This window comes from Rhincodon typus, chromosome 5 (assembly GCF_021869965.1).
Source record: "Rhincodon typus isolate 14 chromosome 5, sRhiTyp1.1, whole genome shotgun sequence".
Taxonomy (NCBI): Eukaryota; Metazoa; Chordata; class Chondrichthyes; order Orectolobiformes; family Rhincodontidae; genus Rhincodon; species Rhincodon typus.
Window position 1 is genome coordinate 61302968 of NC_063336.1, and position 24212 is coordinate 61327179.

The 24212-nt window shown below is 39.7% G+C and overlaps 1 protein-coding gene across 1 annotated transcript in view; it reads right to left on the reverse strand.

Annotated features, from left to right (window-relative positions):
- Positions 1-23273, reverse strand: part of soga3a (SOGA family member 3a) — a 104493-nt gene extending 81220 nt beyond the window's left edge. Inside the window, exons 1-3 of the mRNA XM_048597040.1 lie at positions 23135-23273; positions 22572-22796; positions 22226-22384 (exon numbers count right to left, since the gene is read on the reverse strand). Coding sequence (XP_048452997.1) covers positions 22226-22384; positions 22572-22796; positions 23135-23272 — 522 coding nt within the window. The 5' untranslated portion in view covers position 23273. The remainder of the gene's footprint in view (positions 1-22225; positions 22385-22571; positions 22797-23134) is intronic.
- Between the last annotated feature and the right edge of the window lie 939 nt (positions 23274-24212).

The window sequence follows — 24212 nt, forward strand, 5'->3', positions numbered from 1 at the left end:
GAAGAAGGGTCTCAACCCGAAACGTCAGCTTTCCTGCTCCTCTGATGCTGCTTGGCCTGCTGTGTTCATCCAGCTCTACACCTTGTTATCTTAGTTTCTCCAGCATCAGCAGTTCCCTATTATCTCTGTAACATTCATTTGTTATACTTTATTTAATTTTAATGTACACAATTGCATAGATCTTAAGCAACAAATTAGCAGAACAAAAATCAGCACACAACCTTGCAAAGAACAGGTAATCTTCATTCATATTCAACTCAGTTTTAATGAGCTACACTGTGTAAGACCAAAAGTAGAATTTAAAATATTTTGGTACAAAATTGTGCAATTCTCGTCCCAACCCCAAATGCTGCATATGCTAATTTTCTTAGATAAATGTATTATTTTAGAAAAGCTTTGTTAATTTTTATGCAGCTGCTGTGTCTTATAATAGAATTGTTTCATTTATACGTTCAAGGTTTTAAAGTTAATTGCACCATATATACTTCTTAGCTACCCTTCATAAAACTTAGCATTGCATGCATACCCATCTATATTATATGCCATATCAAGTATACAAGACTTGCATTGTAAATTTAATGCAAGTATTTTCAAGAACCAGTGTTTTGTAGGAATTGCTATAACATGTATGTAGGGTGGCACAGTGGCTCACAACACCAAAGATGCAGGTTCAGTTCCACCCTTGGGTGACTGTCTGTGTGGAGTTTGCACGTTCTCCCCATATCTGCATGGGTTTCCTCCCACAGTCCAAAGATGTGCAGATTAGGTGGATTGGCCATGCTAAATTGCTTGTAGTGTTCAAGGATGTGTAGATTAGGGGGATGGGTCTGGGTGGGATGCTCTGAGGGCCAGTGTTGGGTTGAAGGGCCTGTTTCCACAGTGTAGGGATTCTATGTATTTTCAACATTAGAGATGTGTGATAGATGACAGCTGCTATTCTACACTTGAGTATATTATGCATAACAGACAGCTGCCTGGCAGTTTTACAAGAATAATTCAAATATCTTCAGAAATTGTTTTAGACCAGTATCTTTTTTGTCTTAGTAACAAACTTGATTTAGGTTTTGGTCTGTCCCATATTTCAGGGCCAGAATATTTTTATTACCAAGCTTCATATGCCAGTGGTGAAGAACTGCATGAAGGTTTGTAAGAGGCACAGAATGGGTAGTTCACTTATTAACGGTCTCTGACATATCCATTTTAAAGTCACAATCTGTAGCATCTGCTGAAGGAAAAATAAACTGGTTTTCTTTAGCTTTAAAGTGGTTACTGCAGAGAACTGTAAGAGAACGTTTTTTGGTTGCTGCAGGCCTGTCGGTTTCTATTCTGGTCCAACAAAACATCAGTGTAACTCACAGCCCAAGCTATTCGGATAACTGATAACCAAATATCTTGCTGTTCTTAGGGAGAAGACCTTTGTCATTGGTTTGCAAACTAGGGACAAATGATCAATGTACTAATTTGGAAATAACACCTCAGCTCCAGTTCATCAGCATTTCTGCTGGAATTCACAGCTACATAAACAGAGCTGACAACAGATATCAAATTCCTTATTTTCAAACCATGTGGCCAATCCTTGTAATTTCCTAGTTTAAAACATTTTTTTTCTCATTTCAATCCACAGCTTTAAGACAAACACAGAAGTAAAATTTATAATAAACATACAAACAAAAAGATGCAAATAGAAAGAAGCACATTTGATTTTTGTAATTAAAGTTGAATTTTGAAGCAAACTTCTGAGTAAAACAAATACAAAAAAAGAACAGCAAGCGAGTAGGGGAGAAGGAAACAATTTGAGAGTGAAGACTTTTACACATTCTTTTGGGACTGACCTAGATAAGGGAAAAGTGAATAAAGGGACAGAAGAGAAGTAAGTCATATGGGACCAAAAGGAGAGAAGAATGGGGCTGAAATGTGTAAGTGATTGGAAGGGAGCCTTTGATTGCCAAAGCTCCCAATGAAAATACAATTAGGGTTTTTCTCAATCGTGCCATGTTACCCAACCTATTAAGTATGAAAGAGCATGGAGTTTTATAATTATTAGGACAGCTAGAAAGGTAAGACACAAAATCAAGAGGCAGAGAAAAAAAACTATATGAAGACATCAGATATAGATATGAGAATTGCCATATTGTCTAAATTGGAAGTGCAATAATGGAACATCACATGTTAGATCTTTTAGGAAAATGCTGAAGTACTCCACAGGACAATGATTACAGAACTGCAAAATAGTCTCAGGATGTAGCAGTACATTGAACTGGGCTCGCAAAGGCTAAAAGGACATGGGAAGTGTTCCTTAGATTATAAAACATTATAAAGCTCTGGTAACAGGTAGCAGGTTAGGATTGGCAAGAATGATCCGAGTACCTACGGGTTTCCAGGATCAAGTTCTGCTGGATTGAAACCATAAGAAACAGCTTGGGGATTATACAGCACTAGGACTGTTCTCTAGATTGGGTTTAAAATGGAGAAGAAATGACAGAATCTAGGCTTGGAGGGAGTGAACTAACAAAAACGTCAACAGTACTCCATGAAATTTTCGAGAACTTGAGGTTAGTGGGATTTGGCAATACTGAGAAAAAGATAAAGATTTCACATCATTTTGGAGGATGTTTTTCTTGGAGAATTGCAATGCAAATTGCCTCTGACCTTTTTTTAGGACCAGTGAACCCTCACCCCCATTGGATACTGCACATCATTACTGTGCCAACTGAAATAAGTTCCCATGATTATGTTCTGGCATTTAACCAAGTGTAAAGGTTATGCTCATTTAAACAGAAAGTCATGGTTTGGGGACACGTAACATTCTGACATACAACCTGATGTGAACCAGGAGTATGTTACTGGTGAACTTGCTGACTTATGCAATCTTTAATAAACAAAAGTTTCCATTACTAAAATAATTCCAAATTGAAAATAAAAGGTAATAATGATGCAGTTTCCAAGTTTGTTTTATAAATACAAACAGAATACTATGGAAACCCAGTCGGTCTGGCAGCATCTATGGAGAGAGAAACAGGTTTAATTATTCAAATATGCTACGACTTCTTCAGAATGATGAAAGATTCAATATCATTATCAATTTTTGCCAAAACAAAACTTGTTCAACCTCAAAAATGATTCAGGAGTTTTTTTTAGTATGTACAGTCAAAACTGATAATGGATTAAAAATAATTCTCTATCACCAATTTCTATTTACTTCTCTAATCACCAAATTAAAAAAACACATCCACTGTTGTTTATGTTCACGTATTGCTTTAGTTCATCTGTGACTTCAGAAAATCACAATAGTAATACATAATGTACATCGGAGACCACATTGATAATTAAAGCACATCGGAGAGGGAGAATTAACATTTTTGGAAAAAAGACAAAGAAACTCAGATCCTCATAAGGTAAAGAAAACTCCTCAGATATACAGCTTATACTCCAGAAACATATGCATTCTGTGTGTGCTTAGAATGCACGTGATTGAAAACATTATGGGTCAAAAAGTATTTGCAGAAGCTCAGCCCTTAAGAAACTGACTGTCACCTTCACATAAAAATGAAACATTAAGAGACACAAAGGACAATATAGCACATACAATTCATTTTGTTATTGTAACTCTTAATTTTAAAAAACTGTGTTTGATTCCTTCATGTGAAATCTAGGAATTACAGTTAATGAGGAAAAAATAAAGTCTTGAGAGGAAGAATCTGTTCCCTGGTACCACCTAATGATCACAGCAGGGAACTACAGAGTCATAAGCTATCACACTAATAGGAAATGCTGAAAATGCTAAGCAGGTCTGACAGCAGCTGCGGAGATAATCTGATGACCGATCATAGACCTTACATGTTAAGTATGTCGCTCTCTACACAAATGCTACCCAACTCTGATGAGTTGTTTTTTATTCAGTTACTCAACTAAGTGGTTGATTTTATTTAAATTTTATATATTTAATTTTTTTAATTTTAACATTAATTTTCTGTAGATAATGAAAAATAGGCAAGCCAAAATACAAAACCATTTTTATTGGCCTGGACTGCATAAGGATGTGTTTGATCATGTCTTACATATCAGGAAAACCTCAGGCAGTGATAAAACCCCCAGCACCCTGAATATCCATTCCCAGATCTGAGGAACCTTTTACAACAGTCTTAATTGATTGCATAGGACCCCTACCTAAAACAATAAGTGGAAATCAGTATTTGTTGACCATAATGGAGGTGTCTACTAGATTATCATGGCTAAAAGGACTGTAGAAGAGTTACTCAATTTTTTAAAATTAGATACAGACTACCTACAGCGATACAATCAGATCATGGGTCAAATTTTACATCAAAATTATTCAAGAAAGTTACGGATAGCTTAGGAGGAAAAAACTTCAAATCCACTGTGTACCATTCAGAATCAGAAAGAGCATTAGAACAGTGGCATCAAACTTTAAAGATCATGTTGAGAGCTTACAGTCAAAACTATCCAGAGAATTTGGATAAAGGAATTCCATTTGTACTTTTTTGCTGTTATGGATGCATCTAATGCATCAACTAAATTTAATCCATTAAAATGAGTTTTTGGGCATGAGGTGAGAGGACAACTTGAGTTAATTAAGGAGAAATTGGTGAGTCAGAGTTCAGAGACCACACATTTGGACTGTTTGTCAAATTCTAGGGAAGATTAAGAAGAACGGGTGAGTTGGTTGTACGGCATTGAAAAGTAGCACGGCATGTGATGAAACAGGAAGCAGACAAGAAATCAAAAATTAATAGTTTTGTTAGAGGAGATAAAGTGTTAGTATTACTACAAGTGGTAGGTAAACTTTTAAAGGCAGGGTTTAGTGGGCTTATCAATTCAAAAGGAAATTGAGTGAGGTGAATTATTTAATTAAAATCACCAGATAGAGAGAAATTTCACAATGTGTGTCATGTGAATATGCTCAGAAAGTATTTTGACAGCGAAGAAAAGCAAAAGGAGAATGTGCTACTGGTTACAACATAGGGTGAAGAACCAAGTTCAGACGATTCTGAATTGGACATTCCTTAAATTAAAACGGGCATTGAGGAAGCTCTCAAAAATTGGGATAAATTATTGAGTTACCTTCTATGGAAAACTGAAATGACCTTAAAGAATTATTACAATCACATGGGGAGATATGTGAGAGTAATCTGGGAAGTACGAATCTGAGTATGCATGATCTAGATACAAGAAATGCTGCACCAAATAAGCGACATCCTTATAGATCTAATCCTCTAAAGTTGGCACAGGTTCAAAATGAGATTGAACACATGCTCCAAGACAACATAATTGAAGTGAGTTGCAATGAATGGAGTTCACTCATAGTAATGGTGCCAAAGCCAGATGGTACCCAACAATTATGTGTGCACTATCGCAGGCAATGCAGTTACCAAATCTGACTCATAGCCTATTTCACACATGGAAGACTGTACTGAGAAGATGGGGCGAGCAACTTATATTTCAAAGTTGCACTTACTCATAGGATACTGGCATACATTTATCCAAAAGAGCAAAGGAAATTTCAGCTTTTGTGACACTGAATGAACTGCACCAGTTTAAAGTCATGCCAGTTGATATGAAAAATGTGCCAGCCACATTTTAAAGACTAACCAAAAATGTCATTTCCAGACTATCCAATTGTGTGGTGTACGTAGACGATCTGGAAATTTTTACTCACACATAGAAGGAATATTTGCAGCATGTATCGGAATTGTTTGATTGACTTCAGGAGGCAGGCTTGGGGATAAACCTAGCTAAGAGTAAGTTTGCAAAAACCCAAGTCAAGTACCTGGACCATGTCCTTGAATGTGGACAAATGGCCCCACAGTATGCGAAAATAGAGGTTATTGGGGAGTTTCCATATCAATGAAGAGGGAACTCTGGGTGGCACGGTGGTTCAGTAGTTAGTAGTGCTGCCTCACAGCGCCAGGGACCCGGGTTTGATTCCACCCTCAAGTGACTGTCTGTGTGAAGTTTTCACATTCGCCCCGTGTCTGTGTGGGTTTCTGCTGGGTGCTCCGGTTACCTCCCACAGTTCAAAGATGTGCGGGTTAGGTAGATTGGCCATGCTAAATTGCCCGTGGTGTCTGGGGTGTGTAGGTTAGGTGGATTAGCCATGGGAAATGTAGGGTTAGAGGGAAAGGGTAGGGGCTTGGGTCTGGGTGAGATGCTTTTTGGAAGGGCGCTGTAGACACTTGTTAGGCCGAAATGACTGTTTCCACACTGTAGGGATTCTGACAGAAGTACTACAATTCCTGGGATTGAGTGATTATTACTAGAAGTTCATACCAAATTTCAGCACTATGGTTGCTCCACTGACTTGTTGAAGTGGTGCAGAAAATGTCAGTGGACGGAGGAAAGTCAGAAGGCATTTGGCAGCCTGAAAATTGTGTAACCACTGTCCCAATATTAGCCATACCTCATTACGCAAAGCCATTCAAAGTGCTATTAATGCGAGTGATGTGGGTGTCGGTGGTGTTCTCTGGCAAGAAGACAACAAGAAGATAGAAAGACCTATTGGGTGTTTTTCCAGAAAGTTGAGTAATCATCAACAGAAATATTCCATAAAGGAGAAGGAGATCTTGAGTTTGGTGTTGGCATTGCAACATTTCAACATTTTCTTGCCAGTGATGTGTCTGAGAGAATTGTATATACTGATCCTAACCCCTTAAAGCTTTTGGAAAAAATTAAGGATAAAAATTCCAGACTATTTTTTGGAGCTTATTATTGCAGCCATTCAATTTGAAAATTATACATGTGGCAGGACAAGAGAACATAATTGCCGACACATTGTCGTGACTTTGGTAAAGGAAGACAGAGGCATTCGGTGGTGGGAAGAAAATGGACTGAAATGGACTGTAGCAGTGAATGTTTGCATGCTTAGAGTTAATGTAATGTATATGTAATGTAGTATACTGATAGCATAAGCTAAAGCTTTTTAAAAAGAAGCCATCTTTACATATTTATGGTTCACTTTTATAAGGGGGAAGGTGAGATGATACTATGGCTTTATGAAGTGTATTTTGTCCTTTTTTTTAATGAAGAGAGATTGAGACAGAGGTACCAAGCAGTCTGCTCCAAGCCAATAAAGTGAACAGCTTGTGAGGCGTTAGGTTTTTTCTTTAAAGTTGGAACAACAGAAGCAGCCTGAACAGCTGATGTCAAGCTCCCAAAGAACCAGGCTTTTAGTTTTGGCTTTCAAAAGCAGTTAGGGCTGTGAAAGCTGCTACATCTTTCTCCCTCTTTGCTACAGCTAAACGTTTGGATTCTCTTCCTGCTGCTAGAAATGCACGAGGCAATCTATGTTACTGAATTTGTCTTTGCCAATGGCGTGCTTGTGGAATATTACTATATTGTAACAGTTAATGAGCAGTTTGCTATTTTGTCAAGTATTTCAATAGAGTTACAGTTAAGCCAATTCTTTTCTTTGCTTTTTATTTTGTCTCTATTTTAACTATAGAGTCATAGGGATAAACAGCACAGAAACAGATTCTTCGGTCTAATTTGTCCATGCCGACTAGATATCCTAAATAAATCTAGACTTATTTGCCAGCATTTGGCCTGTTTCTCTCTAAATTCTTCCAATTCATACACCCATCCAGATGCCTTTAAAATTGTTCCAGCCTCCTCCACCTCCTCTGGAAGCTTATTCCATACACGCACTGCCCTCTGCATGAAAAAGCTGCCCCTTAGATCCCTTCTAAATCTTTTCCCTCTCACCTTAAACCTATGGCCTCTAGTTCTGGACTCCCCTACCCAGGGGAAAAGACTGTGGCTTTTTACCCTAATAAGGCCCCTCATGATTTTATAAACCTCTATAAGGTCACCCGTCAGCCTCCGATGCTCCAGGGAAAATAGCCCCACTCTATTCAGCCTCTCCCTATAGTTCAAACACTCCAACCCTGGCAAACCTTGTAAATCTTTTCTGAACTCTTTCAAGTTTCATAATAAGTTTCCCGTAGCAGGGAGGCCAGAACTGAACGTAGCTTTCCAAAATTGGCTTAACCAATGTTCCGTACAGATGCAACATGACCTCCCAACTCCTATACTCAATGCATTGACCAATAAAAGCAAGCGTACTAAACACCTTCTCCATTGTCCTGTCTATCTACGACTCCACTTCCAAGGAGCTAAGATGCTGCACTCCAAGGTCTCTTTGTTCCGTAACACTCCCCTGGACATTACCATTAAGTATATAAGTGCTACCCTGATTTGCCCTTACAAAACGCAGCACCTCACATTTATCTAAATTAAACTCCATCTGCCATTCCTCAGCACATTTGCCCATCTGATCAAGGTCGCATTGTACTCTGAGATAACCTCCTTCACTGTCCACTACACCACCAATTTTGGTATCATTTGCAAACATACTAACCATACCTCCTTTGTTCATGTCCAAATCATTTATATAAATTACAAAAAGCAATGGACCCAGCAACAATCTTTGCAGCATACCACTGGTCACAGCCTCCAGTCCAAAAAGCAATCCTCACCACCACCTCTGTCTCCTACCTTTGAGCTAATCTGTATCGAAATGGCTAGCACTCTTTGTATTCCATGTGATCTAACCTCGCTAACCAGTCTACCATGAAGGACATTGTCAAACGCCTTACTGAAATCCATATAGGCAACGTCCACTGTTTTGCCTTCGTTAATCTTCTTCATCACTTCTTCAAACAACTCAACAAAGCTAGTGAGACATGGTTTCCCATGCACATAGCCATGTTGACTATCCCACTAATCAGTCCATGCCTTTCCAAATACATGTAAATCCTGTCTCTCAGAATCCCCTCCAACAACTTACCCACCACTGACATTAGGCTCACCGGTCTGTAGTTCCCAGGCTTCTCCTTACCACCTTTCTTATATAATCACATCACATCAGCCAATCACCACTCTTCCGACACCTCACCCATGGCTGTCGATGATAGAAATGTCTCACGAAGGGGCCCAGCAATCAGTTCCCTAGCTTCCCACAGAGTGCTGGGGTACAGCTGATCAGGTCCTGGGATTTATCCACTTTTATGCGTTTTAAGACATTCAGCACCTCCTCCTGTGTAACATAGACACTTTTCAAGATTCGCTATTCATTTCCCATATTCTCTATCTTCCATATCCTTTTCCATAGTAAACACTGATACAAAATACTTGTTTAGTATCTCACCCACCTCTTGTGGTTCCACACAGAGAGGGGTTTGCTGATCTTTAAGGGGCCCTATTCTCTCCCTAGTCACACTTTTCTTCTTAATGTACTTGTAGAATCTCTTTCGATTCTCCTTAATCCTGCTTGCCAAAGCTATTTTATGTCCCCTTTTTGCCCTTTCGATTTCCCTTCTTGAGTATAATCCTACTGCCATTAGGCATTCTAGAGATTCACTCAATGCCTGTTGTCTATACCTGACATATACTTACTTCATTTTCTTGACTAGAATCTCAATTTCTGTAGTCATCCAGCATTCCCTACATCTACCAACCTTACCCTTCGCACTAACAAGAACATACTATCTTGGGACTTTCATTATCTCATTTTTGAAGGCTTCACACTTTCCAAATTCCCAATCAACCTTTGAAAGTTCTTGCCCAATACTGTCAACATCAGCCTTCCTCCAACTTAGAACTTCTATTTTTTTTGATTAGGTCTATCCTGTTCCATAACTATTTTAAAACTAATCAAATTATAATCACTAGCCCCAAAATGCTCCCCACTGGCACATCAGTCACTTGCCCTTCCTTATTTCCCAAGAGAAGGTTAAGTTTTGCACCTTCTCTGGTAAGTACATCCACATACTGAATCAGAAAATTTTCTTGTACACACTTAAATTGCTCTCCATCCAAGCCCTTAACATTATGGCAGTCCCCGTCTAATTTGGAAAGTTAAAATTTCCTACCATAACCAGCCTATTATTCTTACAGATAACTGAGTCTCCTTACAAATTTGTTTCTCAATTTCCTGCTGACTACTGGGGTAGGTATAATACAGTCCCAGTAAAACGATCATCCCCTTCTTATTTCTCAGTTCCACACAAATAACATCACTGGATGTACTCCCCGGAATATCCTCCCTAACTCCAGTGTAATGTTATCCCTAACCAAAAATGCCAGTCCCCCTCCTCTCTTGCCACCCCCCCACCTTTCTATCCTTCCTATAGTATCTATTCCCTGAAACATAAAGCTAGTAGTCCTGTCCAAACCTAAGCTACATTTCTGTAGTAGCTATGAGATCCCAGTCCCATGTTCCCAATCATGCCCCAAGTTCATCTGCCGTAACCTGTCAGGCCTTTGAAATAAATGCAGTTTGATTTATCAGTCCTGCCTCATTCTCTGTCTTGCTCGTGCCTGCCTTGGCTGTTTGACTTGCTCCTTTTTTCAAATGCACCAGCCTCAGACCGATCTCTCTTCTCACTTTCTCTCTGGGACCCCGACTAGTTTAAACTGAGTAGGTCTAGCAAATCTCCTGCCAGTGCATTAGTCCCCTTCCAATTCACGTGCAATCCATCTTTCTTATACAGGTCACTTCTACCCCAGAAGAGATTCCATTGATCCAAAAATGTGTATCCTTCTGCCCTGCACCAGCTCCTCAGCCACATATTCATCTGCTCTATCCTCCTATTCCCACTCTCACTAGCATGTGGCACCGGGAATAATCCAGATACTACTATCCTCAAGGACCTACTTTTTAACGTCCTGCCTAATTTCCTACATTCTTTCCTCAGAACCCCATCCTTTTCTCTTCCTATGTCATTGGTACCAACGTGGTCACTCTCCCCTTTGAGAATATTTTGCACCCTCTCCAAGACATCCTTGATCCTAGCACCAGGGGGACAACAGATCATTCTGATGTCTTGCTGTCGGCTGCAGAAATGTCTGTCTGTGCCTCTGACTAGAGAGTACCCTATCACAATCAATCACTTGGAACTTGACATACCCCTCATTACAGTAGAGCCAGTCTCAGTACCAGAAATCTGGCTTTCACTGCTACATCTCCCTGAGAGTCCATCACCCCTTACATTTGTATGAATAAAGTATGTTTTGCTTCAAGCCTGATAGTTTGACTGATTAAATTGCATCCAATATGCAATGCCTAGCACTTGCCTTTAAAATAAAAAAATGTTAGGGTCTAGGCTATCTCCTTGACATATTTTGAGGTGGTTTGGTCTGGTCCATAACATAATAGAACTATACTTCTCCTGGTACGTGCATGAACACATGTGGATAATTAACAAGTTGGCACAGTAGGTGAAGAGGTAGGGTGGTGGATGGAAATTGGCTCTAAGTTGGCAGAGTCATGCAAAGCCATGGAGATGCACGAAGGGCATTAGGCTCATGTCTTGGCCTTAATTGGATCATGGGGATTGTGTGTGATGTGGGGAAGTGATGGAGTGTGCAAATGCTGGAGGTATGTTTTATGTTTCCTTCCCCTTTGGATAAACTAGGTATCTCAATGGATCTAGTCCTGGGACACCTTCAGTGGAGATAAGGTGCTCTTTGCTGGAAGTAAAGTAGTCTTTGGGGTTCTAGAAGGCATGTTTGTGCACAAAATGTGCATAAACCCATTGCGATCACCAACTTTTCAAGGAGTTGTCTGAAAAAAACTACAAAATTTTAAAAAAGTTACTTTGTTACTGGGGATTTGTGCTATATGACTGATTTCCCAATCTATCATTTGCACAATGTCTATCGAGTGCCTATCAAGTAATAATTTTGATAGCTTACTGGAGGGAAATATTTGTTGGCGTTAGGGATTTAACACTTAGAATTAAGCACTGAAGTAAAATGTTAGCTTGCCTAAGGGATTAGTTTTTGTTATCAATTTTTTGCCCAAAATTTACATCACCACTAAACACTGTCAGCACACCTTTTGAGATTTTCCCATAGTTTTCTAGGTGTTGTGAGTTGGAAAGGGAAGACCAAAGGTTAGTGCGTAGGGGGTAAAAGTTGGTACAATCATTCCTCCATATGCGCAAGGATTCTGTTTCTGTGAACTCCCACAAATGATGAAATTCATGAGTGCAGAGCCTGTTAAAAGTAGGTTAAAAATCGCAGATAATCAAGTTTGCCTGCGGATGATGAATTTTATTTCTATTTATTTTTTGGCATAGATAGGCGAATTTGTGAGTCATGAACTCATGGATGCAGAGGATTTACTATATAGCGATTGTAAAGGAATGTGGCAATGAGTGATGGCGGAGGGTGGTATAGAGGTAAAAATGCACAAGCTAGGACAGGCAGTATGTGAAGTAACAGGAAAGGGTAGAGAAGCATAATGTGCATGGACGAAGGATGTGAAGCTGAGGGTGAGTGAGCATTTCTATGTTTTAATCTTTATGTTTAAAATTTAAGCACAGTGCAGGAGCTCTGAGGCATTATTTTTGCCGAGTTGGCCTTAGGAACTGGCAAACTCTTACGCCTGTTGACTTTGGCTCGCTTGTTCAGAATCGAAAGATAGCCAATGTATGGTGGTCATTTTTAAAGATGAGGTTCACAGTGCCAGGTTTTCTCCCAACTTTAACATCCAAACCTGGGAACAAAAAATGTGGCCTTGAAAGAGTGTGGCAACAACTCTTCATTTTTTGTTTATTTTCAGACTCTCTAGGGTATCCTGTCAAAGAATAACAAAAGAGAAAGCAATACCAGAGACACCTTGGAGTGTGCTTGCTAGAATGCACTTACATCCACCAGGGAGGAATCTAGTATTCAATTAACAGTGTGCAAATACACATATATCAAATACCACATGTATTGGCGAAGAAAATACAGGTAGGAAGCAGAAATGTAACAAAAATATCAAATATGGAAGAAAAAATTACTGCAGTTTCTTAGCACAGGATAAATTTCACAGCATAATATATATTGCACAGTCACTATGCTAAGATATTGTAGTCAGATCTTCAATGACACTTTTTGTCATCCGATATTTAGAGTTATGTATGCACGAACTTCCTGAAAAAGGATCAAGCTAGGCACAGAAAGTTAAATGAAGCTTTGTTTTAGTTGTCAAAAAGTGAGAACATGGATCTGGTGAGAAGTAAATAAAATGCAGAGAAAAATGCTCAAAATTAGATTTAAAAAATGGAACATAAGCAAGGAATGTGCACAAGATAGAAAAGCAAACCACATGAATTGGAAAGTCAGTGACTCCAGACCATGCAGGAAGATGCTCAACTATTGCTGCTAGCAGTAGTTCTCTCTCTCAGGAGCAGGACACAATGAGACATAGGGCCATTTTAATCAACAGAATTTAGTAAGTAACAGACTAAATATTTGCCCAGATGCATTCAAATAAAAGAAAAACTTGCAATTAATTAGCACTTTCCACAATGTTGGGATGATCAAGGCACTTTAAAAGTCAATTATGGACTTTCAAAGTGTAGTCATTCTTATAATGTAAAAAAGACAGTAGCCAATTCCTCCACAACAAGGCCCCATATGTAACATGATAATAATTAGGTCATATACAATAAAATAAAAAGTTGTTTAATCACCATGGAGAAGCATAGAAACAGAAAATAATCAGACCAAAGCTTCCTGGAATTCTGTTGAAGAAACTGGAATTTATGCAAAGGTAGCAGAAATTAAAGAACAGTTCACATTTTGTTTATGTTAACCAGCCGAGTAATGTCATTGGTAAATTGCTAATTCCTTCAAACATCATTATTTATGATGCTCCATTCCATGAACTTGTACCTTTAAAGTAGGTGAATGTGCATGCCCAGATATATCAAGCTTTTATGAACTGCAAGGTTAGACAGGGAAAACAGCAAGTTACCACCGTACAGGTTATATTCTCAGGAGAAATTAAACAGCTCTTCAGGGCTGATCAACGATCGAGGTTGTCTCAACTAAACAGATGAAAGCAAAATCAAAACATTCTAAATTCTATAGTTCTAGCGAACACCTCTCACAGATTCCTTAGGCTACAAACTACTTCCAGGATTATAAACTAATTTTAAGAGGCAGTGGATTTTCTCGATCTCATCAGCAGTTATGCATATTCTGTTGGGCTACATGTTTTAGACATGTCAATGCTGGTGAATCTCAATGGAATAGATGCTAATGAATTTGTAGCAAAATTGACAAAAGAAAATATCCAATGTGACAGATCAAACTAGAACTGCAAGCACAGCTATTATTGGATGAGAAATGTCTCCACCACAGAATACAACTTAATTCTCAAATTGAGCTTGGAACTCGCCCGACAATGTGTAAATTTGGAGCTTGACCTATCTAGGCCATTTCTCTTCTACTTTTGGCACAGTGCTCCCTAGTGGCAGGATTAATACAGCACGAGCCTCTTTGTGAGTATCTCCACAAATTCTAAAATCTATTATGTCTGCTACCAATCTCTGGTGGAATGCTTTATCAAAACCAACATTTTTAATCATCTTACTAGATTGTCTTGCTGCACTATTCATAGCTACCAGCATAATCATATTCTATAAATAAAACATATTTAAGAACTGGGTGATGCAGTATTGAGTCAGCTGCATTGGGCAAGCCGCAGCATCTGAATAGCTAACATAAGACTTCCAAAATGAGATCTCTACTCTGAGCTCTGGTATAACAAGTGGTTACCAGTAGGTCAGGGAAAATGCCTTAAGGATGTCCTCAAAGAATCTCTTAAAAAGAAATGCAATGTCCTCAGACTCATGGAAATCACATGCCCATGACTGCCTAAACTGGTGAAGAAAACAATGGGACAATATACTTACGAAAAGAAAATCATGATTGTGCGACCTGTCCCAGTCAGTATTGAATGTACATGTGCATAAGTCACTAAAGCAGCAGATTTAATTAAGGCTGAGACAAAGTCAGGGACTCAAGGCTTTTTAATACAGAATTTTGATATCAGAAACCCAAATTAGACATTGGACATCTAGTGACACATCTATGGAGTACAACTGTTCAAACAACATTTGGAGTTCTATTTTACAGACCAAGCAATGGATGATCCTGAGAAAAAAGTTTGAAACATCTTGTTTGCCATTGTCAACAAGGAGCAGTCTTTCTGTAGTGATTAGAATCGTGGCTATTGACTATGAGATTCTTGATTGGCCCAGGTTAACAATCCCAATCAGCAAGCCCTGGTTGACAGATATAAACAGGAGATTCCAGCTGTTATTTTTACTCATGCCTGCACAAGTGCAACAAGGGTGCTGGCAGAAATAAGCACTGCTGCTATATGGCAGTAGTGTAGGGGCTTGGATAAAGGGAAAAGATAGATAGATAGATAGATAGATAGATAGATAGATAGATAGAGAGAGGTATATATATAATATATAACCAAGAGATTAAAATCTCCTCAAAAACAAACAGGAGATTCTGTTGAGCACTGACTCTGAGCTGGCTGACCACGGCCAGTGAACTGAGCACAGGTAAATAAATGGTGACTTGGTGATACGATACTGGCCTCTGTGCAGTTATTTCACATTCATAAAACCATGCCTACTCTGATGAACTGTAGTATGACTTTACAAATCTCCTGTCACTAATTCCTTAATAATGGTTTCTAACAATTTGTCTTAAATTCTAAAAGTTTTCTCATTAGTTTTTAATCCCCATTAGAGGTGATCATTCTAAATTCTAAAAAAAAAACAAAATATAACCAGGAGATTAGAATCTCCTCAGTTGAGAACTGATTCCAAGCTAGCTGGCCACAGCCAGTGTACTGTGCTCTCGTAAATAAAGGTTAACTTGGTGATGGGTTATCAGCCTCTGCGCAGTTATTTCAGTGGTGACGGGAGAAAACAGGATGTACTTGAAGAACATTTGCTTGCAACTTGTCACCCTTGAGGTGAGGGTAAGCATTTCTGGCATCATGCCTCTATTTGGGAAGCTTGACTCATTTGACCCTGCTGTTGAAGACTGGGCAAAGAATGCAATGTCTTTTCTGGGCAAATGACATTGGGGCAGATGAAAAGCAACAAATAATCCCTCTGATTCCATGTGGACCCGCAGGATTTTCACTTATAAGAGGCAACAGACACTAAAACCTTCCAAGAGTCGACAAAGTTGGTTATGGAATATTATGACTCTAAACTTCCTCTAATCCTGAGATGCTATTGGTTCTATTCGGCTGTTAGAGAACTGGGAGAATCCATATTGGGGTTTTTAATGAGGTTACGACAACTGGCAGAGGCATGTGATTTTCAGTTAAGCCTGAATGAGATGCTGAGAGACCATTTGGTATGTGGGATTAATGATGTAACCATGCAGAAGTGTCTAATAGCTGGAGTCCAACAGAAAAAGAAGAAAAAGCATAGAAACAGGAGATTCAGTTGAGCACCAACTCCGAGCTGGTTGGCCACAGCCAGTGTACTGTGCACTAGTCAATAAAGGATGACTTGGTGATGGGACCTGGCCTCTGTGCAGTTATTTCAGAGACCAAAACTGTGCACATTATTCAAGATATGGTCTCACCAATGCCCTGTGCAACTGAAGCTACTCTTCAGATCAGAATTCTACACATGGATTAGGATCTTTGTTCATGGACTCTCTGGAGTCAAATATATTCAGAATGTGGAATTCACAAAAAAGTCAGTTGTCCAGATGTTGCAACAACACTAATGCTTTGTCTTGAGAGCTGAATTCTGCTTTCAATGTACCCAGCCATAAATGGTTGTCATTTTCTACATAAAAAATATAAACAGGAGATTCAGAAGGCCCCCTCAGTCTAGGGATTGGCTTTGAGCTGGCTGGTTACAGCCCATGTATAATGTATATGTAAATAAAGGATGCCTTGGTGATGGGATACCAGCTTCGGTGCAGTTATTCCGCTTTCCATGGATGACAAAAGATCTGTAAGATTCCCCAAGTGTTTAATTGAACATCAGTCTAAAAACGTTAGAGATATCTTAAACTCGACAGTTTTGTTAAAATCCTCTATAAAAGTCAACATAACATTTCCCTTACTTCCAGCACCTGGTGTACAAAGACATCCAGGTGTCACTCCCCCTCCCCTTTTCCCAAATCCATTGCCATTCAGATAATAATCTTTTTTCCTGTTTTTGCTACCAAAGTGGACAACGTCACATTTATTCATTTTGAAGGGATCATCAATATGTGTAATTAATTAACCTGAGAGTAAAATGTATTTACAGTAAAAGTTGGATAACACTGTACCAACCATGATTCTCTAGTAATCATAATTTCTGACACTAATTTATTTTTAAAAGCTGGTCACTGTAAGCAACTATCACTGAAACTAATGGCTTGACTTCTTTAAGAAAAGAAAGGTAGCATTTCAATCTTAAGTTTTCAAATCATTCCACACATCAACAGCAACCTTGATCAGAAATAACCAGAACTGTAACATGACTGTAAACACATTCTATTCTTAGTTACTAATTTCTCATGAGAAACTCCTTATTAAAGTGCATTTTAATTTACCATCATTGCCCATTTCCAGTGCATGCCAGAAGACGCAAATTGTATTACTGTATAGAATTGCAGTAAATATAGATTTTACTCAGATGCTCATTTATTCTTTAAATATACAGATCAACTAAAGCAATTTCCCCACACATACTCATAATACAAAAATGTCCAAACCAAATACTAAGCAACAGATGCACAAGAGAATGAAATGAAATGAGCTAATCACTTTGTAACTAGCTATCAACGGTGATGGCTAATCGAAGTTGAGGGAACCATGGTGTGATTGGTGACCAAGTGACATCTACAATTATACTACCTCAGAAAATTGAGTAGATCCAACAATCATGAGATTCTTCCAAACAGTTACAAGTAATATCCACTTTGGATATCTCTCGTAGTACTGTGCCTCAGGAAAGTCGACTCCTTAAGGGTAAAGAGATTATTGAACGAGGCAAGGAGAGTATTTACGAAGCAGTTCTTTTTCAATGAAAACCACTCTTGAAGAATTTTAACAAAAGTAGTGCTGTGAGCAATGAGAATCACCCCATGTCTCAGTTATACTGTTGGAACACATTCAAGGAAAAGGCTACAATCCCTCAGATGCAGAACAATCAGTTCTCAAACTAATTTGGACCCTCCTTAAGAACTTTTAACAGGAGTGTGATGAATGAATAAGGAATGGGAGTCATCGACTATTTAATACATTGGAATTGTTTCATCATTTTAATTAAAAAGTTTGATTTTGGTGATAGCATTTTTAGTTTTGTTATTTTACTCCTGTTTACTTAATGAGCAATGTATACAAAATTAATTTCAATATGGTCAATAAAGTGAAATTGAACTAAATTTTCAGTTTGATTGAAGCTTGGTAATCTAAAATATTATTAAGCCAGCATAAGGAACAGCAGTAGGTGAGTTTACAATCAAACAATCTATGTTTACTCTATGAAGATGAAAATAAATCTTGAGTGCTAGATATGTCAGCTATAACCTTTGCGATATACATGTGGATTTCAACATCAAGTAACTTCACTGATGATTATGCAACTTAATATGTGAAGCTACCAACAATATCCACTGTCACATTTTCAATGCCAATAAATGGTGTTATTGCAACTTCCTAAATCATGACTTTTGCCTTCCTGACACTGATGGTCAAGTTAAACATTTTCCAGGCATGTTAGAGTCTGTCCATTTACAGTGCAGGCATTCCTCAGTTTGGAATGCTTGTGTGGCACTGCCAGCATACAACAACTCTGATAAGGGCTTGGCTCACTTTTGCTGTACCGTTGACAGGTGGAACACTACCCTGAGTCATACACCAAGAAGGACACTGTCACTGAGGAAGCTCTTAACACCAGAGGAGGCTTACTTGTTATGGTAGAGCTAGATATTGAAACCACAGTGCAAAGTTTTGATCCCCATCCTTGGGAAAAGCCGCAGAAATTAATCTGATATCACCAGAATGTATCAAGTGCCTGTAACTGACTGCTGCAACATCTGCACAAACTTCATTTCCGCTTACACAATTGAGGATAATGCCACAAAATATGCATTATGCAACAACTGTAACCCTGAACAAAAACAACGGTGACTACATCAACTACAATACGTACTGAGGCATTTCCATGCTTGGCATCAGGGGAAGAGTATTTGCCAATGTTTCTCTCATCAGACCGCATTAGTGCCTGGTTTCAGGTTTGCTGACTAATTAGGACGAGCAGCTATGATGAAAACTCACTTCAGCCTATTTCAGATGAAATATTTAAAGTAATAGGTTTAAAGTTAAACATTGTCCAGGTGTTTCAAGAGAGGAAGAAATTGTGGCATTGCACTCATAGTATTGTAGGGCACAACTGCACTTCACTGATGCCTCTCCAGAGATGTTGCTGTGTGTCATAAGAGGTCACAGGGTGATGTCCTTCTCTGTTGAGTTGGGTATGACGCCAACCAGCTTCTCGGACCATCATGGACATCTTATTGCACACACATATCATTCTCAGTGACCCTCAACAATCATCCACTCATTATCCTCACTTATATATCTACTCTCTCTCTCCTTGCAAGAGAAAGCACAGGGGCTGCCCATTCCACCCCAACAGAGGCATTGGAAATAAGCAGACTTTCAACACAGCCGGTCATTGGCAATAGGGAAATCAGGGTCTCCCAGTTGCCTCTGAACAGAATTAGATACTGTGTAGTCTTGGCAAACAGCACTTACTTAAGCTGAATTGATGTCATCAGCCAGTAAAATATGATCAGATTCACAATGTTGTCTTCACACCTTCTTACCTGGACAGTTCTAAATCATATATTTTATCTCCCACAAGCCTACCCCAGGAGTTGCCGAAGGAGGAAAATGATGATTGCTCAGAGGAAGTCACTCACTCTGAGGATGCACCATCACAGCACTCATGCAAAGAAGCCATTAGCTCAGATACACACACCTTGATGGAACCTGTCAGGCAAACAGTGAGTTCTCAGGTGATGTCTCACATCAAAATTGAAGAAAAGCAGGTGGTGAAGACAGAAACAGCAGTGCAGCATCTTGGATGATCCAGGACCTTCTAAGCTCTGCTCAATTGATGTGGATACCGAGCCTTGGAGGATACCACTGAAGGGGATAATTCTGGAGTAGCAGCAGGAAATATCTGAGGTGCCATCAGTCTTTCTAACATGCTACATACACTTGAGGGAGAGATTGAAGGATTCAATCTCAAAAATATCCATCATAATGCCATAATATAGCAGACCTTTACATAGATGCCTACAATGATGGAAAGAGTGGCTACCTACATGTAGCATCAAAAGTGACAATCAAACAAGTTCACGTCAGCCCTCACTAGGACTTCCACGTACAGAATACAAGTTTAAACAGACAAAATAAAAATTAAAAAGTCTAACAATGACCCTGAAATCATGGTTAATTATTGTAAAAACCCATCTGGATTGTTAATGTCCTTTAGGGAAGGAAAGCAGCCTTCTTTACCTGATCCAGCCTACCTGTGACTCCAGACCCATACCAATGTGGTGAACTTCTAACTACACATAGAAAAGGCTCTGCAAGCCACTCAGTTATACCAAATTGCTAAAATGTCTTTAAAGAAGGAACAAAACCGGACACTGGATACACTTCACTGCACTGACCTAGGCAACAGAAACAACAGCTGTGAATTGTGAGCTGAAAATAAAGGTGACCTTTGGACTGTGAGTAACAGTTTTTTTTTAAGAAAAAAAGGAGAACAAACAAACTGAAATTTGTTTATGAGCCCGGGCCTGGAAGTTGATTGCAGGTTTATTCTTGTTCAGAGAACACTCTAGATGTTTCAGTTCCAGAGATATATTATTTTCAAACAGATGGCAAACATTTAAAATTTAACAAAGGCCTCACAGAGAAGCAACAAGTCTACCAAAGAGAAACCAAAGTTCAAACTGGTTTTTGTACCGTGTTCAAATGAGAAGGATTGAGCCTGCAAAAGCAACCGGATGGAAGTTTGAGTGTTTACTGCTTATCAACTTATTAAAAGTTCACAGAATAGAATCTCAGTTATATGTATTAAATGAATACTTCCCAGAGCCTACAGGAAGCTAGTTGTATGCATTGGTGTCTTCAAAAAGCAAATAACATACAATCCATGTGCCTCTGAGGTTATGGAATGTGGAATCTGCTTAAGTGAACTGGCCAATTGTATCTAATTTTTCTTTTTGGTTTATCCCTTCACTGTGTCTGTCTTAGACAGTGGGTGGCTAGAATCAAAGAAAAATAGTTTTAAATCCTAGACATGAATTAGATTGCTTGTGGTTTAGCTTTGTCCTGCTGAAGCTACTATATTATTAATAAACTGTTAAATCTTTTGTTTAAGCTATAGACCTGCCTATTACAGTTATTCACTAAGTATGATACTGGTTATTCAAAAAGTTTGGCTAGGAACCATTGGTGTCAATTTTGATGGTCATTGAATGTTACTGTGTTGTGAATAGAGGGATGAGAGGCTGATTTGATTTGTGTTGTTACACACATTCAATTCAATTTCAGTTGTTTGGCAAAATAACCAGAGGTAACACTTGAAAAGCTTTTACACACAGTGGTTAGGATTTAGAATGTATCCCTTGCATGATATTGTGGAGGATACTGATTAATATTTGAAATCAAATTGAATAATCTTAGAGCAAAATACATATGGAGGTATAGGTGGGGGAGGTTGTAGGACTGACTGGATTTCTCTCAGAAAGAAACAGCACTAACTTAATGGCTGAATGGTTTCCTTCTGTACTGCGCTGTTCTGTTCTCTAGGAGCCAAAGCGCAAAGTGAAAACACTTGACAGAAGCTGCCAAGCATTAAAAGCATTGTGGGTGGGCGGGGTGGGGTGGGGTTGGAATTGAAGCAAGGGGTCCAGACACCAAAGAAGCTCGAAGGCTTCAAGATTTCTCTCCCAGCTGCTTGCACAGACCAGGTGCAGGATAATCCCACCACTGACTTATAATTCACTGTGCACATGGACAAATTTCTACCTCCTTCATTTTTTAGAAAACTGAAAATCAAAATAACCCCAAACATGACACAGAGATTCTTAAGCTTTTAAATTCCACATACAAAAACATTTTGAAATGAACATAAAGTCTGAATAAGATTGGTATATGTTGGAATTATGAGTTGGCATTATTTCTGAGTGAACACTGAACTCAACTTATTGAGTCAACTTTTCATGGGCCCCTAAAACCTTGTTTAACGTAATGAAACAAAGTCATATGAATATCTTCTTTCACTAACATTATTAAAGATAATTCCTGAGCTTGTAATCTCTTCTGTACTATTCTTGACCATGAAATGGTCACCAATATTGTACTCGCCTCTTTTATCTTGTCCAGTTCATTCTGTAAAGCTTGTTTGGTGATCTCAGCTTCTATCAACTGCTGACGTAAGGTTTCATTTTCCTCCTCTGTTTTGGTGCGTTTTTCTTCCACGTTTTCCAATTCATGGTGCAGTCTGACAGACACGTCTTTGGCAACCTGGAAGTGGTGACAACAGTAAATAGCATCATCCTCCTCCTCATCGAAAATAAAACCAAAAAAAAGAGGCAGAGCGGGGTTAAAATGGATGCAAGTTACTTAAAAGTCTCAAAGCTGCGGAAATTGTTTGTTATCACTGGTAACTGGAGGAACCCCACAGCGCCCAACAGATTGAAAGTAAGTTGACCTTGAGGTCCTGCTCGAGACTTCTCAGTAGCTCATTGTCCATCTCGCCGGTTTGGGCGAATCGCATCCTTTTCCTCTCTGTCTTTCGCAGGCGGTACTGCAGGATCCGGCAGTTCTTGTTGGCGCGCTCGAGCTCCCGCCGGAGGTCCTGCAGCTGACAGGCGTCCTCCTCGTAGAAACTATCCCTCATTTCGTCCATTTCGTTTCGCATCTCCTCGATCTCTGTCTGCCAAAACAAAGATTTCTTTGTTTTTTAAAAAAAGAAAAAAAAAATGCATCAACGCAACAACAAAACTAAAACATAAACACAAAAGCAAACCTCTTCCAAATCTGCGGCAGGCGTTTCCCAATACAATAGACATCATGCAAACTGTCAACATCAGCCCCAGGGCCAACACTGCAGTTCCTCTACCCACGGGGAATGAAGCCTATGCCCAACAAATCCTCTGATGTTTTTGAGAGTGTGGTAATATTGTTGGATTCTGTCCATCAGTATCCTCAAGCAGAAAGCCCCATCTACCCTCCCCCAATCTCTATTTGCAATGTGCCAGATGCCGTCCCTACCTTGAGGCCCAGGTTTTCCGAGCGCAGTTTCTCGACCTCATCTTGCAGGCTCTTTTCCTGCTCTGTCATCGCCTCCATGTTAGAACCACACGCCGCCCTCTCGGGCTCCGGCGCCGACGACGCGTTCTTCGTGTGCATTATCGCAGCATTGGGCGGCGGCGCCAAGCCCGCACTGTCCGTCTGAAGGCCGAGCCCAGAACCGCCCCCGACACCTTCCTGCTCCGCTCCGTCTGCCGCCTCCCCTTTTCCTCCTCCTCCTCCTCCTCCTGGAGGCTGCTGCTCCCCTGGCTTTCCCCTCGCTGCTCTATCTGGGATGGTCCCCGCACGGCCGCTCTGAGCGACGGTCAAATCCGAGTTCTTGCTCTGGGTGAAATGGCAGCTGTACCCCTCCACCTTTCTGAGGTCCTCGGGAGAGGCGGCGATTTCCTTTTCAGCACCAGTTGGACGGACAGCAGTCCCGGCTCGGCTCGCTTTCTCCTTGGTGTTTGCAGTCCCCTGGTTGGAAACCCGACTCGGGTGGTAACCCTGTTTCAGTGCAGCCGATTTGGCACCAAACGACGTCTTGATGGAGGGTCTGGAGTTAATATCGCGGAACCTGGCGGGCGAAGCGGCTCGCTGCTGTTTCTTGTTGTTAGAATGCTGTCGGTTTTCAGCAGCGCCACTGGCTGGGTTCATGGTGCTACTGTCATCTAAACGCGATTCTCAGCCGGCTCCATGCATACCACTTAGACAGTTATCCACTTCCGAACTGCAGAAAATTTCAATTTACAACAAAACAGACCCCTGTAAATTACAAAATAACAAGAAAGCTTACTTTACCATTACGTGTGACTGCATTTCATGTAAACTGTTTCAAAGGAAAATGTAGGCGGGGAGACTTAAGTCAACACAAATTGGCTTCAAGATGCTAACTTGGCGGTAGCTGCAACAGGCTGGTTAATAAATACATTCCTAACTTAAATGCGATCTTTAATCTGCACCATAATGTTGCACATCAGGAATAATTTGAGTTTTATAAATAAGGCATTATTATCATCCATCTTCACTACTTCACAGCCGCACGAAAGCCAGATGTGGA